At 35.7% G+C, this 17,841-nt stretch overlaps 1 protein-coding gene across 4 annotated transcripts in view; it reads left to right on the top strand.

Annotated features, from left to right (window-relative positions):
• The first annotated feature begins 385 nt into the window (after positions 1-385).
• The window catches only part of LOC145694410 (uncharacterized), a 124,766-nt gene continuing 107,310 nt past the window's right edge, over positions 386-17,841 (top strand). For 3 of the 4 annotated variants that reach the window (XM_081770607.1, XM_081770608.1, XM_081770609.1), the window contains exons 1-5: positions 386-473; positions 6,755-7,837; positions 10,379-10,482; positions 12,662-12,827; positions 15,874-16,027. In XM_081770607.1, coding sequence (XP_081626733.1) covers positions 6,761-7,837; positions 10,379-10,482; positions 12,662-12,827; positions 15,874-16,027 — 1,501 coding nt within the window. In that variant the 5' untranslated portion in view covers positions 386-473; positions 6,755-6,760. Of the gene's footprint in view, positions 474-594; positions 727-6,754; positions 7,838-10,378; positions 10,483-12,661; positions 12,828-15,873; positions 16,028-17,841 lie in introns of those variants that run through there. The other variant, XM_081770606.1, reaches the window with a different exon arrangement.

Below are 17,841 nucleotides of genomic sequence, written 5' to 3'. Positions count from 1 at the left end.
TATCATACTTGTGTTACTTTAGTGGTTTTAGAGTGAGTTCTCATATGACAATTAAGCAGAGGTTCCGCAGAATTTTTAGTGTGGGGGGTATAAAGTCAAAATTTTGAGAGTGTAAGTGGTTTGCACGGTTTGTAGCAAATTTTTAATGCAAAAAAAAATAATAAAATAAAATAAATAAAAAAGTAGTTTTTTTTTTAAGAATGTGGGAGGTTACTCCTCCACCCACAGGGGAGGAAGAGCTGCCGGAAACCTTCTAGTAAGATATTAATATCGTAAAATGCCATTAATAGGGTGAAACGGAAGCAGATAAAATTTTAGTGCTTTTCCCTCAGATCTAGTACTTTTTTCTGCATAGGTTGCGCAAGAAATATTTTTGCTGGATGGTCACACTGAACGGGGTTTTCCCGACTGCCAAAAATTGATGACCTAACGTTGTATACTGGTGCAAGTTACGTGATTTAAAACAGAAAAAGGTAAATAGTATATAAAAATTATTGTGTTCAATGGTGATAGTAACATTTTCCAGAACGTTTCCAAATAACTGAATGACATTCCTTGTGAGACGTTTGAAAAAAAAAAAAAGGAGTTGTGAGATAGGTTTGTCCAGGTTTTATCATCTCGTCGAGTTAAGATAAAAAGGAGAAAAATTTATCCAGGTTGCACGGAAATGAAATATAGTGTCTCACAGGGTAAACTTTTGGATTTACACGTAAATTGCCGCCGTAAGTAAGTATATGGAGCATACACTTTCTCATCAGTTAGTGGTGTAAAATCATAATGCATTGTGGGATTCTATTTGTTTCGCACCTGCCAATAATTGCTAACTGATTTGGCATGTGCCAAGGTATCGAAGAATATTACAAGCGTTATGTAAGTTCTGATTGAGGGCAGGATGTAGGCGGTGGGTCACAATGGAACGGGTACATAGGAAGCAGTCTCGTTAGCAACGGTCGGTAGTTGGGTAAACGAAGATATTTTGACTTTTTTGTGCGAAAAACACATCAATCTGGGTCTTCGCGCTAGAGTAGAGCCGTATTTTCAGGCTGAAAGACTTTTTTTTTTGGGGGGGGTATGTCGGACAGATGGGGGGCAGATTTATATATAGAGTGTAGAACAGAACCCAACCAACCCCTGCAGGGGTTTCTAACCCGTTCCTACTACTACTTTACTACTTGGTAATACATGCTGGCCCCCATCTGTCCGACGTATGCCTTTTTTTTATTTATGAGGAAATTCATTGTCATTACCTTAGAAAGTTTTTCTTAGAAACTCCTCGGTGCACATTCACTTTAAGAAAACCACCATTTTCTGTGTAGATATTGCGTCCAGAAATATAAGAACGTAAAAACAAACCAACCTGTGCAAGGTGCCCACTAAAAAATCACGAATGCTATGTAAGCGGGTCAAGGCCGGGGGACTCGAACGAATAGTGAAAGAATGCATCCATAGGGAGCAGGCGCGTCAGCGATGGTGAGTATACGTGTAATCGAGGATGTCACTAAAACACTAGGTTTGGCTTTTCTAATTTTTCACCAAGACTTTATAAATAATAACATCTTATCAATCGGCAACGTGTCCTCGAAAGAAACCACCTTTCCCTGACGACTTGCACCAATGATATTTCACACCATCAACACTATGCTCATGTTTGAAAATATGACTTTTCCTCCGTTTCTTTATTTCCAGTGCTTTTCTACATTTGGCGCACTTTATACTCAATTTCAGTAATCCGTGCCGCTATACAAAACGTAATAACTCTTTTTCTTCACCAACATAGGCTGGTATAAAACTCACAATTGAAAGGTCAGATCAGTCATATCCCCTAACATCTTCGAATGCTGAAAATAAAAAATTTCCCCGTCATAATGTCTAATGCCAACACGCTTCCACTCAAAATAGTACCAACAATACTCAGGTTGTTATACCCCAGGGGCGGATCCAGGGAGGGGCGATCGCCCCCCTTCCCAGAAGAGAAAACTTTCTTATTTTATATATATAAATAAAACCCATCCCAACGTTTGGAGCCCTTAAAAGTAGCAGTATGATAATCCATAGCCCCCCCCCCCAGAAGTCGGTCCTGGATCCGCCCCTGGTTATACCTTCAATCTTTTTAGCTGTAGAATTTTCAAAATGAGGCCCTCATAATTTTTACCTTCACCTTACACGCTTTGACTTTTTTTTTTTTTAAAAAAAAAAAAGGATAAAATAAAATATAAAGCAGTGGATTGCACAGTCATATTGTGTACAGAATCGTCCTTTAACCACATAGTTTTTTTCAAGTTTCCTAACACATTGGAAAATTTTTTACCGGTGTGGCAGCAAAACGTGTGGCCGTGGTGTGTCACTGGTTGAGTACTTACTTCTGGTTCAGGGGGTCCTTTGTTTTGTCGTTTCCTCTTGGCTTCTTGTTCCACCATTTATTTTCAATAATTGTCCGTTCCCTTTTGCCTAAAAGTGTCAATTGTTGAATGTTAAATATTTCATTTCATTTGTTGTTGACATAGGCGGAGTTATGGGGGAGATTTCCCCCCCTCCCAACTTTCTGGCAAAAAAATAAAAATGCCACATATAATATGGCCACCTGCCAAGGTTTTCGAGACCGACCACAAGGTCTGCCCTCCCAGCAGACAATTCCTAGCTCCGCCTGTGGTTGTTGACAAAAAGGTAATCTACCTGAAGCTAAGTTTTAGTCGCGCAATGAGAAACCTTTATTAAAGTTACAGATTTTTCTTTTATCTATCTTTATATAGGCCTATTTATTTTTTTAAGTTTGCCCTTCCTCTCCCTTCATAGAGTTTTAGATTAATAGCTCCAACCAGATCCTTATATAGGAATTATAATTTTGCGACATTTCATTTATCTATTTCACAGTGACGATTTTTCACACTGTAATACATTTCATCAACTGCGTACAGGGTACGTTTAGGGAATGTACTATTAATCCGTGCATAAAAATTATAATTTTATCTGTGGCTCTTACTGAGTAATTTTCACCAAGCAAGAGTAAGTAAAAGCTTAGATAAAGAAAGATTCGATTAAGTGTGGACGCTCAGCTTGCTTAATTTCTATCCATATTACTTCATTGACAACCAACATTACTCACAAGTGTTAATATACAGTTTTCTTGCTGGCATCTTGAAGAAAGGAAGCATTTGTTTCCCTTCTTGTCCTACATATGTCGTTGTCTTCCACACTTTCGAGCCTGTGTACTGTAATTGATCCTTTGGTATTCAAATAACACTTAATGTTCCTCTCTTCTTCGTGTCGTATATTACCATAGGATGAGGGGCCATGGTGGATCAGTGATAGAGCGCTCATCTGTGGTGCATGGGGTTCTTGGTTCGATCCCAGCTCGTGCCAAGTGAACTTTGTGATGGACAAACACCGTATTTGTGACAGTTCTGGTGGTTCGACCGTTTCCTCCCACTTCATTCCACCATTTCATTCATTTCTCATTTAGAGGTTTGCACGGGTTCGAACCTACAAAGGATATATCACTTCGGGTCCGGGCCGGGCTCGGGCAGTAAATTTTTAAATATACAGCTATATTTCTCGGGCATTTCTGGGCCTAACTTTGTAAATATACTATAAGCACTGACTGGTCAATGCAGATCAAACGAAAGGATAGCTGTCTCTTGCCTGAGTTGACAGTTAAACCAAGAATAAACATGATTGAATATCATTGATATAGCAAGCAGCAAGAGTAATGAGTACTTACGGACTTTTTGTCAAGTATGCATTTTAATTTTTCTCGCCTTCTACTCATAGTGGCATTTTTCACTAGTGCTGCTGTGGGTGTGATAAGACAGTGAGTCACAACTAGAGGAAAGAAACGAGCTTGAGAACCTTGACTGGACTAACCATTCATCCTACTTTATTTTATGTCACAACAACGAATTTCCAGTTGAATTTGTGAACAAAACCTCTCGTAAGAGTATGACGTCATTCATTAATACTTTGACCCCCTTCTGCTCAAAAATACAAAACGCGCTTTGTCGTGTGTTATGGTATACTAAAGGATAACTATTCCTAAAATTTCAGATTTTTTTATCCAGGCCTACTGGAGATATTGGACAGTGAAACATGTCAAATTGGCATAATTTGCCAACTTTACGATCTTTTTTTCAGGCCTTTGGGAGCAGCTACAGGTCTGCAAATTTTTTGTGTATAAACTTATGACCCCGGACTACATGCACACACAAATTCAGACCTCTACATCAATAGCTTCCTCTTCCCAAACGTCTTCAATGTCCAAAAATGTTGCAACTGTAGGCCCTGATTTCACCCCTTTCAAGTGATTTTAGGCAAAAATGTTAAGAGATCAAAGTTTTAGCTCTGCACAAGTTGGAGACGTCCAGCAATTTTCATTTCCGTAGGACTAACTCATGTGGAAATATTGAATAATACGTAAATGCCTGAAATCGAGAAAACGCAAAATGGCGGCAGCCGCTGCTTAGCTACGAGATGTTTTAAAAAACCAATGATCGTGATTTTGAAGTGCCCTGATATAGGATAAACAGTTATGAAAAATAAAAATAGATTTTTTGGATATGGTCGAGCGGCACATGCTTGATCACTTAGAATGGATTGACTCACTAGCAACACTAATTAGTGTAGTAATGGATTCAGCTGCTTGTTGCATTTGTAGAGTAATGCTGATGGCTCCAAGTTAATCTGCGATAGTTGCTATATTGTGAAATTTTGATTCCCCATAGCGGCTGAAGGGGAAGTGCATATCATCATTTCGCTTTATTTTGACCTGCAGAATAGTGCTATGTGGTCCATGGGCGTCATTTTTAGAACATTCCATATATGGACATCCCTGGATGTTAAGTGGTAACATTCGAACAAATTATGAAAGTAAAATTCAATGTGAAAATCATTTGTCAAGAGTTCAGGGTTGCAATAAAGAACGGCCTTTTGCTGTTCATGAAGGGAAAATAATTTCAGACTGAGTGAACTATTTTGCTGTTACGGTACTTTTTCTCCCTGCTTTAACTGGCTCTCTCTTTATGAAGATATTATTCCCATATTCCTGTTTATTTATGGCAATATACTCTTTGTTGGCCAAAATATTTCTCATCACCCTATTACCTTCATTTAATTGCAATATACACATGTTTTGCGCAAAGTGCTTAGTATTTTCGTATGTCAGCTTCACAGTACGAACTCACGTACGAGGAATGAAACGAAAATTTTTCTGCCATTTACAGAAACAAATAGGTGTATTAATGTACGAAACGAATTACAGTAATGAGCATCATCATCATAGGTATTCTGCCATTATTGACAGGTCATTTCCGCTACTGAGAAGCCTCTGTACATCACGATCTTTAGCTAACCTAAACTCTTTGTCTTCACGTACGATTTCTCTGTTTTGGTATCATCCATCAACTGTAGCTGTCCTCCTTCGCCCTCTCCCTTCCTTTCCTGCCACCATACCATCTAGCACGTCCTTCATGGTACAGTTTCTTCTTAGCGAATGCTCCAACCAGTTTCTGCTTCTCGTTTCAATCACATCTAAAATTGTTATTTTCTCCGCCGCCTTTTCTAAGACCCTCTCATTCGTTTTCCGATCGACCCAGCTAATTCTCTTCATTCTTCTCCACACCCAAAGCTTTCAGTTGTTTTTCATCTCTTTTTGCGTAATATCTATATTTCTGCCCTATATAGTACAATACTCCGCATGAAGCATTTATGAGTTTTTTTTTTCTTTTTTCAATATTTATTCAGGGAGCCACAAATGATAGGAGTGATTTTTACATATCTGTATACAATCGATAGTTACAAATAGTAGTTACTGATATATGTATTCTAATGGGTAACTTTATTCGGAAGTTATTTATAGAAGAACATGTGTATCCACTTTTACTGATACCTATACACATTTACTAACACATTAAAATTACTTACTGGACACGAGATAATATCAATTGCAATTAACTCTTCCAATCTCAAACAGTATTTCTTGGAAAATTCTTACTGCACCTTATCGTTACTTAAAAAGCACTGTAACACATTTCTTTTATTGTTTCTTACGGTAATTCCCAAGGGAGGAGACATTGAAATCTGGTTTAGAAAGCGAGATATAATAGTGTTGGAGTCGATGTTCTGGTTAAACATTTCTGTGTGGCTAGCATGCCTAGGTATGCTGTAAAGCAAGCGTTATAGACATTCTTAGAAACGTGCGTGCAATTCTACATTTAGTTAAGCATTCTTAACCCCGCATATATTTTTTGCTAAAATATCAGTTTGTAATTTACAGAAAAGAAACTGTGTAGTGTGCAGTGAAAATATTTCCCCCAAAATTGAATACAGGAAATGAGGTGCGTCTTATACAGTATTTCATTTACGTACACAAACTAGTGTGTATGAGTCAATTGTGAAAGAAATGTGTATATGAAACAACCATGAAGAAGCAAAATGTGACGGTAAATCTACAGGACATAAACCCCAAATCGCATTTGCTGGTGACGCTGCACCATTTGAACTGTATTTCTATCGTATTCTTCACTTTGTATGTCTTTTACTGATTCCAAGAGTATTGACCAAGCTTTACTGTTTTCTGCTTCTTCGTATTATTATTTCAACAGAATTTTAAGTATTTTCTCTTTCTTTAACAGTATAAGAAAAGTTCTTTAGTAAAAGGATCGAAAGGTGTAGAAATTGTTCGACGGACACACTTCCGTGACTATTTTCAGTGTTGTAGAAGTTGCAAACTGTTTTTATCTGCTCCTTAATTTTTCTTTTCTAGGTTACCATGGAAAGTACTGGTGATTATGAAAGAGTGATTCCGCTAACGGAATTACTGCGAGAAGATGAGAAGTACATTGTGGAATTTCCTTTGAAACCGACAGAGCGCGCGGTACCACCCGAAGAAAGCGATGATGTGGAACAACAAGAGAGATCTGAACTTAAGTACCAGTTGTTCATTAAGACAGTGACCGTGGGACCGTGTAAATCGTGGACGAAAGAAAACAGAAATAAAGTTAGTTCGTATGTTGCTAAGTTCAAATACGATCAGACGGAGATGTGCTCCGCATTCAAGAGACTTGGCCTTCAGAACTTCTTAAAGGTTCTTTTTTATATTCAGGTTCCAAAAGATGTAAAAGAACAGCTTTTAAGCACGGGATTTTCCATTCGTGAACCAGAGGAAAATGGTGATGATTCACGTGTAGTGCACCATTATGAGTTCTTCGGATGTAGTCCAAGTCAATTGCGCAAGTTAGTTTGTGTAATGTATAACGCATCCGTTCTTGGTTCTTACAATGAAGTAATATCTAGTTTTGGCAACTTCGATGGTATTAAAGTTGTTGCTAAAAGATCTGCGAGGATTGGTTTGTTGGTGTCTAGCTGCACACCATTTGCACAGCTAAACAGAGATGAGATTCAAAGAATTGATGATGTTGAAAATAAGAAATACAATTTCACTGATGGATGTGGATTTATTTCGTTTGAGGTTGCTAAACAAATTACGGATTCACTTGGTATTGATTACAAGTACGCGTGTCAAGAGTATCAAGTACCTTCTGTATTTCAAATTCGACTTCTAGGTTGTAAAGGTATTCTTATATTGAAACCAGAGCTTGAAACTGGAATCGAAATCCGACCTTCGTTGGAAAAATTTAAGTGGAATGAGGACCAATACCCTCCACCACATGATCTCTGTGTTTGTGATGAGGGAACCGCAGTGTCTGAACCCTACTCCTACGGCAAACTCAACAAGCAATATATTTGTTTGTTGTCTGAGTTGGGAGTCCCAGATGAAGTGTTCGTGAAAAAGCAGCAAATTTATTTCGAAGAATTGAAGCAAATTGAACATGATCATTGGTTGCAGGTAAGTTAGATTTGTTTTCTTATCCTTTCTTCTGTTTTCTTATTGTTTCTTGTTTTCTTATTTCTTCTGTGTTCTTGTTCTTTCTTCTGTTTTCTTATTCTTCTCTTTTCTTATTCTTGTTTTCTTATTTCGTCTGTTTTCTTATTCGTCTGTGTTTTTGTCCTATTTTCTTCTCTTTTCTTATTCTTTCTTGTTTTCTTATTTCTTCTGTTTTCTTATTCGTCTGTGTTCTTGTTCTTCTGTTTTCTTATTCTTTCTTCTGTTTTCGTATTCTTCTGTTTTCTTATTATTTCTTGTATTCTTATTTCTTCTGTTTTCTTATTCGTCTGTGTTCTTGTTCTTTCTTCTATTTTCTTATTCTTGTTTTTTTATTTCTTGTTTTCTTATTCGTCTGTATTCTTATTCTTTTTTTCTGTTTTCTTATTATTTCTTGTTTTCTTATTCGTCTGTGTTCTTGTTCTGTCTTCTGTTTTCTTATTCTTTCTTGTGTGTTCTTATTTCTTCTGTTTTCTTCTTTCTTCTGCTTTCATATTCTGTTTACTTATTACGATTTTTTTTATCTTCCTTCTGTTTTCTTATTATTTCTTCCTTTTATAAATTATGTTTCTCCGTTTTAATATATTTAGTGATTATACACATTTGTAGAATAGATGGATATGATAGGAGTCATTCCACGTCAATTCAACCAAAATTTTGGGAAAATTTAGCCCACTATCGCAGATTTGGATAAAATTTGGTAGTGTTATACTTTTTTTTTTTTTTTTTTTTTTTTTTTTTTTTTTTTGCTGATTGCAAGTATGTAAATTTTATTGCAATAGCATCAGCGCTTCAGAAGTTATTGTATTTCAAAAATTGAAAAAAAAAATCAATTTTTAACAGTCGCGACATGATATTTTGTAAGAATACTGAATAATTCATATTGCGGTTCCTATTAATGCGAGAAACATGATTCTTTTTTAAAATTCAGATTGTCTGGAAGTTGTTTACCATTAAAAGGATAAAAACTTTCCGTAGAGCTGGTAGAAAATTTATAAAGTCATTGAAGGGTAACGTTTTGAGAAAAAGACTAGAACGCCATTTTGTAAACTTCAAATCTTCATTTTTACATATACAAAAATTGTGAAATGGGCCATCCAAGCACTGAGGAGATAAGTTAAATTATCCCAGTCAGTGTTGGCAACTGATTGCGAAATAAACTTTTCACAATAACTACCATACGATTTAACATATAGCCCCCCACCCCAAATTGGTATAAATACTCTTTGGTACCCTAGAAACACACCTGTGAGCATTACCACCCGCCCCAACAAAACCGGTTGTCAGGGTTGTTTGTCACAGCGTTCAATACAAAATTCATTGAAATCCGTGATGGGGATTTTAAGAAATAAATGTTTGAGGTTTACAAAATGGCGTTTTAGTTTTTTGCTCAAGATGTTAACTTTCAGATGACTTTATAAATTTTCTAACAACTCTACGGAAAGTTTTCGTTTTTTTTTTTTTTTTTTTTTTTTTTTCATGGTAAATAACTTCAAGGCAATCTATATAAAATAGAATCATGTTTCTGGCATTAATATGAACAGAAGTATGAATTGTTTAGTGCTCTTACAAAACGGGGGAAATCTTATGTCGCGGCTCTTAAATTTTTTTTCCAATTTTTGAAATACAATAACATCTGAACCGCTGATGCTATTGCAATAAAATTTACATACTTGCAGTCAGCATAAAAAGTTTTATAACACTACCAAATTGAGATGGTGGGTTAGAACCGTTGTTTGAACTGACGTGGAATGACCCACGTATAGCGACGTAAGAAAAGTGGAAAATTTACCTGCACGTTCTAAGTTGATCTTCATTTATCTTGTGATGTCTGTCTTAGACAAGTTAGTTTTAATGCACATTGCGTTCCTTCAGGTAATTTAAAGTGAATAAAGTTCTGGAGGGATCATGTTTTAGTTGTTGTTGTTGTTGTTATTATTATTATTATTATTATTATTATTATTATTATTATTATTATTATTATTATTATTATTATTATTATTATATTAACTAGTATCTTCTTACGTAAAATCATGTTTCTCCTCTTCCATTGCACAATACTAGGGAAGAATGTACTTATTTTCCGTTGTCATCCATATTTAATTGCTCTGGACGTTAAAAACCTTAATTACATCTAGAAACTAAACAAATTTATATTTATTTCAGCTTTTTAATTTCAAAATAAAATCAAGACAGAAATTGGGCATTCATATGTACTGTAAAATAACTCAAGATTGTAGACGTTAATGTTGTGTATTTTCAGTTATTTCCTATGGCCTAATTGTAATTACGTAATTAATACCAAATTATCACGTGTCGTGTCAGTAATGTGACTTGGGAATTTTAAAAGGTAAAGTGTCTCATTATGCGTTGTTATTTGAAGATTATACAAGATTTGTCTTGTAAATTTATACTTACGATCTTGTAAATTTGTCTTGTAAATTTATACTTACGATCTCTGAGTTTCGGTTTTGCGTATTAATAATGATATGATATTACTTGTAGATTAAATATCTGAGTGCATTCAAGACCAAGTACGAATTTGCTCCTGAGATAATTGAAAAAATTCTTAAAGGAGAATCTATAGATAGTTATAAAGGTGTTATTCGGTAAGTATTAGTAAATTACCTTTAAAAAAATAAATTATATAACATTATCATATAGTTCATTTGATTTGATTTCCAGTTTAGCGTTCCTTTGAGCAGCGAGGCTATATGACACGTGAACCCACAGCTTAACGTGGAATCTAAACTATATAAGCTTCCGCTGGAAGTCGAACCCGTGTCTTCCATGCCAAATACGCGTACGCTAACCGCTTAGCCACGAATGAGCACCATATAATTCATATATATATATATATATATATATATATATATATATATATATATATATATATATAAATAAATAGAAAATTAAAATTCAAAATATATATGCAAACTGTTTTCCGTTCAAAGTTTGATTTCACACCAAACATTTAACGTTCTTTCCTTATGTTTTCTGTTTAGGATAAATATAAAAGTTTTATCAAAAGATATTTTATGCGTTTCTTTTTTTATATACGGAGTGTTAATAAAGTCCGAGGTCAGAGGTAACTCCTCACAGCAAAATATGAGGAAAAGTTCATATGAATCTGTGGGAAAAAGTGCATAGTTTCAGAGCTAGAGCTGTCTAAAATCGTCCAAAAGCTAAATTTCAACACGTGCTGTTTCGAATTCGAGAAAACGTGGGTGGCGGTCCATAATGAACGTAAAGAAAGTCATAAACACGTAATGCAAAAATCCATATTTCCAACATGAAATGGGTGTGCAGGGCATTCTCTATTGGTTGTAAATTCCCAGATATGGTCTCAACAGAATTGTAAGATATGCTCTGATTTGAAGGTGGGTCCAAAGTAGACAAAAGATAAGTCTTTTACTACAGTGAATACAGAATGCTTAAACGGACAGTTGAAAGTGTTAGGGATCGCCAGCACCACGATTAGGTTAGAACGGAATCGGCGGAAAAGTGGCCATGGAGCTTGCTGCAGAACAAAAGTATATCTTTATGGTTGTGTTTCTGTAGCACGTAGGGCAATATACTGGAGATGATGACGACTTTCTTCCGCATATTATGGCAGGAGATGAGACGTAGTGCCATATCATGCAAGGAAGGCATTTGTCATCTCCAAAGGTGAAGGAGATAAAACCCCAACCGTCCACCGGCAGGATTAGGCTTACAGCATTTTTCGACCACCGAGGAATATTATTATTAATAGTTCAAGAGCCCTGGCATCACAGTGAATGCAGAGCACTTCCCTGGGATGTTGACATCTGGTGTCATCATTCTTCATGACAATGCTTGCTCGCATATGGCGGACATTGTGTGCAAGGCATTAAGGAAGAAATCGAATATAGCTTTCTCTATCTATCTATCTTTTTCTTTCTCTCTCTCTCTCTCTCTCTCTCTCTCTCTCTCACTTACACAAAAGAACTTCTATCTCCGAGATTACAAATATCAGAAACTTGTGATGTAAGCATTTGTGTGCAAAGTATACGCTTACAGCCATGTTAATATTTTGTGAAACAAAATTACTGGCTCACCTGGTCCGCAGACGAGCGATACTATCATCGTGGATTCTAAAGCCTATGACAAACATCAAGGCATTTGAGCTAAACGAATAAAACGCAAGCTCTGACGCGACGTTGCTGAGTGCTAAGGGGTGTGCTAAGCAGACAAACCACAGCGCGATCAGGTGGCAGAGGATAGACGTAACTACTCAGGCAATTACAATCATAAAAATCTCGGCCCTGAAAAAAAAAAAAAAAAAAAAAAGCAATCAGTGTGGATATGTACAAAATTAACGTGGCAATACCGCTGGCTTCTTATTTGCTAGCAGCATTTAAAGGGAACTTGTAGCGCCGCCTTTAAATGCCAAGATGTTTGTCACGCCGTTTAATTTAATCGTGTACACTTGAGAAATTTAAACTTGTAAAATTGACTTGTAGTTATACAATTATTGATCTAGCGGTTTTCAGAAGTAGGTCTCTTGATAGTACCGGTAAAAATGCTTGAAGAAGAGAAATAATATTCATGCAATGAAAACAAATTGACGCGCGCCATCAATTTTTTTTTTTCTCCTGTAAAATTTGCAAAATGACGCGTAGTTAGTTCTTTTGTGTAGACCTTTCATTTCTTCCTCCATGACAAAGAAACTTAGTACATATTTGGTTTCTCAAATAACCTGATAGAGTAGAGTAACAATTACTGTTTGTAAATGTTGGTTATTAATTTTTAAATCTTATCCTGCAGAAATTTAATGTTCCATCCACTGAAGATTCAGGAGTCGAATATACTTGGTGTAAAATCGACAAAAACTGATGCAGAACGGTTAAAAATACCAATTGAAGACTCTCGAAATGTGTTTGGTGTATGCGATCCTTCTGGAAAGCTGAAATATGGCGAATGTTTCTTCCAGGTAAAGGCAATATAAAATATACAAAATGATTAAGAGGCCTCATCACTGCAAAATTAAAATACCGTTAATTTTAGACTCTAGACAATATTATTCAGCATGAGATACCATTATCATGACTCATTTATCTGCTTTCAATTTCCAGTCATTTAGAAAATTGGCATTTATTTTCGCGTTTCTAAATAACTGCAAACGGAAAGCTACTAGGTGACTAGTGATAACGGTACCTCATGCAAAATAACATCGTCTAGGGAGGTCTTGATTCACTTTTCGATTATCTTTTATCTATTTAAAGATATCACATAATTACTGTAAAATTAGCGGTATGTTAATTTAGCAGTGATAGGGACTCTTATCGCTGCTATTGTGAACATACCTTTGAAGAGGTTTATTTTTTTAATCTATCGTTTAAGTGTATTTAAAATCTAAAAATCTTACTGGCTCTGTGCTGTGATTTTTTCTGCTTTTATGGAATAAAAGTTATAATTGATTAAATAAGGAAACACATATTCACGCTTTCAAGTTAATATCAACAACAATTAATTCTTTAGAGACGGGTGTGGCATATAAACACAGCCGATAGGCCAGCAACCCAGAATGAGGTTTTTCCTGGGTTTTCCTCATTCACCAGGCAAATGCCAGGGTGGTACCTAACTTATAGGTCCCAGGCCGCTTCTTTCCTTCCCCAATCCTTTCTTCCTTCCCTTTCACCGGATAGTGTGCTCGCTGAGGGACGTCATTCTTCAAAACGCGACGGGCTAAATGGCCTTAGACGCCGAAAGCCCAGAAATCTAAAAATCCTCAATTTTTTTCCGTTAAAGACGGATGTAGTATATGAACAAAATCTGGACGGAGGGGATGAGCATGGTTTGTAAGCAGTCAAATAGGTTGTTCAGTACCTAATCATAGACTGGGATTGCTTTTAGGGCATCTTTTGTTTTTCTTTTCTAAAGAATGATTGCTAGCTGTCCCTAAATTTTTAGAGACCGGCGTGGTATGTAAACACTTAACCAATGGATCGTTCCGTTGAGTAAGAGTGGTATATAAACACAAAATCTGGACGGAGAGGACATGGTTTATAACTATCATTTTCATTTTATTGCCAAATCAGTTATTTAATACCTAATCATAGGCTTAGATTGGTTTTAGGGCATCTGTTTATTTCGTTTCTGAAGGAAGGTTGATAACCGTCCCTAAACTTTTAGAGACGGGCGTGGCATGTAAACACAACCAACGGATCATTCCGGGGAGGAAGAATGTGGTATATAAACACAAAACCTGGATGGAAAGGACCGGTATGGTTTATAAGCGTCATTTGCGCTTAATTGTCAAATCAGTTATTTAATACACAATCGTAGGATTGAATTGCTTTTAGTACATATTTTTTCGGTTTCTGAAGAAAGATTGATGATAGCCGCCCCATAACTTTTAGAGAAGGGCGTAGCATGTCAACACACAACCAACCAACCAATCGTTCCGTTGAGGAAGAGTGTGGTATATAAACACAAAATCTGGACGGAGAGGACGGGTGTGGTTATAAGCCTTCTGTGCATTTAATTTATCAAATAAGTCATTCTATGTGTTACAATATCATTAAAAAATTAGTTTGATTTTTTCTTTTTCATCTCTGAAGATGATGTATATGAATATGTCATATACTAACGACTGACTATTTTCACCTAAATTACATTATGCACAAAAATGAAAATTTGAAAGATACCGTATCATACCACTTACATTTCTAGAAGTATCGTTTCTTCAGTGTGTGAACCGAAAAGATTTTCTTTCTTTCTTTCTTGGTACAAAATAACATTCCGTAGTGTTCCTAAACTCTTCACTTCTTTCTCTCCCAAGATCTATACCTATCATGATATATATATTACACTTATGCAGTAAAAAATTTTCACTTACCTCACTGAAACAAACCACACAAAATATGGACTGGGACAACTTAAGCAAAGAGTGGCATAATATCGTAATCGGACTCGTACAAAGTGTAATACAACAGAAAATCTTCAAACTATATTTAAAAGCACTCATCCTTACATTCTGGACAAGAATTGATTACTAATTAAGAAAAAATTAAGAGCAAAATTGGTCACAACAAGAGAAATGTGTGCTGGTAACATTAGCACACCTAGTGGGAAAAGAGTAACAAGAAGACACAAGAGGCCGTACTTCTTAGAAAAGAAATATGAGTTCAGAAATACTAGATATATTCAGATACTTATCATAAGAAGTCCCCTTAAAATTTGTTGTGCCTCAGCTGAGTAAAGAATATAGTCGTGGATGTTGAAAGCTTTTGACGAACTGAAAAAACAGCATAGGTAATATATAAGCAAAAGACTTCAAGAAATTAAATATGTTCTCTATACGCACATTACATTACATTATTCTATCAATATATGTATAAGTACGAAATTTACACTTCTTTTACCTTTTCCAGTTCTAGCGGAAGCTATTACAATACTTTTAATTAACTTAATTTCTTACATACGTAGAATACTGTGTAACTCGTCTAAAATAAATTATTTTAGAAGTGAGATGTCGAATACACCATAATTGCATAATATCAGCTTTTCAGAATGTTTTTCTACTTATTAATTAAAAATACAAGAAGTATTCGGTATCTATAATTGAATACTTAACTAGTCTGTAATATCACTATAATGAAGTGCTTTCAGGGGCGGATACAGGACCGACTTCTGTGGGGGGAGGGGGTGTCATACTGCTACTTAGAGCTACTTTTAACAGCTTCAAACTCTGGGATGGGTTTTATTTATATGTATAAAATAAGAAAGTTTACTCTTCTGGAGGGAGGGGGCAATTGCCCCCTCCCCCTGAATCCGCCACTGAATGCTTTGTATGCATTTACGAGGCTACCACAGATTAATCATTATTATTATTTTTTAAAGTAAGTGATAAATAATGACAAAATTCAACTTTATTGGTCTAGTAAAACCTTAATGATCTAGTAAAGTAGTAATTATAAAATGCTCTAAAGTAAGTGGTACTTTTTAAATAATATTTTCTGTGTTTTCATTTGAAGCCGACAATTCGTGGACGTGCCCATATATTGAAGGAAAGGTACTGCATTGTGGGAAAGAATCCTTGCTATTATCCAGGCGATATTCGGATATTGAAATGTGTTGACATTCCTGAATGCCATCATCTTGTGGATTGTCTCGTTTATCCTGTTCAGGGTAAGGCAAACTAAGTAATATTTAAAACGAAAACTAATTCATTAAACCATAAATAATCTATAGATTAATTAAAAATCATATAAAGATTATATGTCAAGAAATCAAATTTTACAAAGTTTATCTACAACACTTTCAAACACATCTGCTACACTCAACTTGCGCCATCGGAAGATTTCCTCCCGTGCCAGAACTACGACTTCTGCAGTTCCTGGGAGATGTGTGAGTTGAGAACACGATTAGGATTAGAAATTAGATTTCTGGGCTTTCGGCATCTATGGGCACTTTAGGATTAGAAATTAGATTTATGGGTTTTCGGCATCTATGGGCATTTTAGGATTAGGATTAGAAATTAGATTTATGGGCTTTCGGCATCTATGGGAATTTAGGATTAGGATTAGAAATGAGATTTCTGGGCTTTCGGCATCTATGGGCATTTTAGGATTTGGATTAGAAATTAGATTTCTGGGCTTTCGACATCTATGGGCATTTTAGGATTATGATCAGAAATGAGATTTCTGGGCTCTCGGCATCTGTGGGTATTTTAGGATTAGGATTAGAAATGAGATTACTGGGCTTTCGGCATCTATGGCCATGGTACCCCTTCTCGTATGACGGATGATGTTTCCAGGCTTTCCAATGCTCCTATATTTCATATTTTTCCTATATATTTGCGTCTCTTCCTATAAACTCCTATATATTTCCTACATTTTAACGAAACCTCCTATATTTTTTGTGGCATTGCTACTTCCACTTGTAAGGAAATAAGGTATGGTTGGTTGGAGGGGCTTTTGTCTCCACAGTAGGATGGTTGAATGGAGACTCTTCTATGTTTCGTTCTTTCCTGCTTATTTTCTAAAGATAATTACACCAAACAATATACAATTAACGCAAAAAGTATTCATACACCTACAAAATGGAACAAAAAATAAACTAGTTTCGTCATATTCATTAAAAAGTTCTATAGAGTGGTGATTTTAAAGACCTATAAATAATTTATTTAGATGTATCAATACTTTTTGCACTAACTGTAGGCAAATAATTGTAGAATATGTTTACACATAGTCAAATCTTACCTTATAAGCGGCAGCTGCAGAATGTTGACATTTTCGATTTTATTTTACATTTCAGATAATTGTTCGGGGAAGGGTGCAACGGTATTTTTGCGTCTTTTCCGTAGCGTTTTCAGTATTCAATTGTCATTTCTGCATTTTCTATACCAAGAAACTCGTATAAAATTTTGCAACGAGATAATTACCCATTTAGTTATATTTAGAGTGGAATATATGTTCATATAACAATTGGTGTAATTTGCATGTTCATTTTTTATATCTACCTATTGGATAATTAAAATGTTTCTTTTTCACAGCTTCACGAAACCTCCTATAGTTTTTCGTCGTGATTTCCTATATATATATGTATATATATATATATATATATATATATATATATATATATATATATATATATATATTTCATTAGCATTGGAAAGCGTGCGTTTCTCGGCGATCACTGCCCAGGAAATTGGGGAGGAAGAAAGCAATGGGAAAGGAAGTAAGCGACCTGGGACCATTATGTAAGGTACCATACTGGTATTTGCCTGGTGTGAATAAGAAAAACCCAGGAAAATGTCAATCAGAATGGCTGACCTGTAAAAGCATTTACACTTTTTTGACCTAGTGCCCCCCCCCCCCCCCCCATCGGAAATCGTCCTGGGACCGCTCGCGGTTAGAAACACGAGTCCAAGAGGATCCTGGTCATCTGCTGAAGAATTGAATTGTTAGGAACTATAAAAAAATCACAATAGAATAGTAGGG

This window comes from Thermobia domestica, chromosome 9 (assembly GCF_964235325.1).
Source record: "Thermobia domestica chromosome 9, izTheDome1.hap1.1, whole genome shotgun sequence".
NCBI lineage: Eukaryota > Metazoa > Arthropoda > Insecta > Zygentoma > Lepismatidae > Thermobia > Thermobia domestica.
Note: the sequence above shows the minus strand (reverse complement) of the source record. Positions and strands in the feature narration are given on the sequence as shown.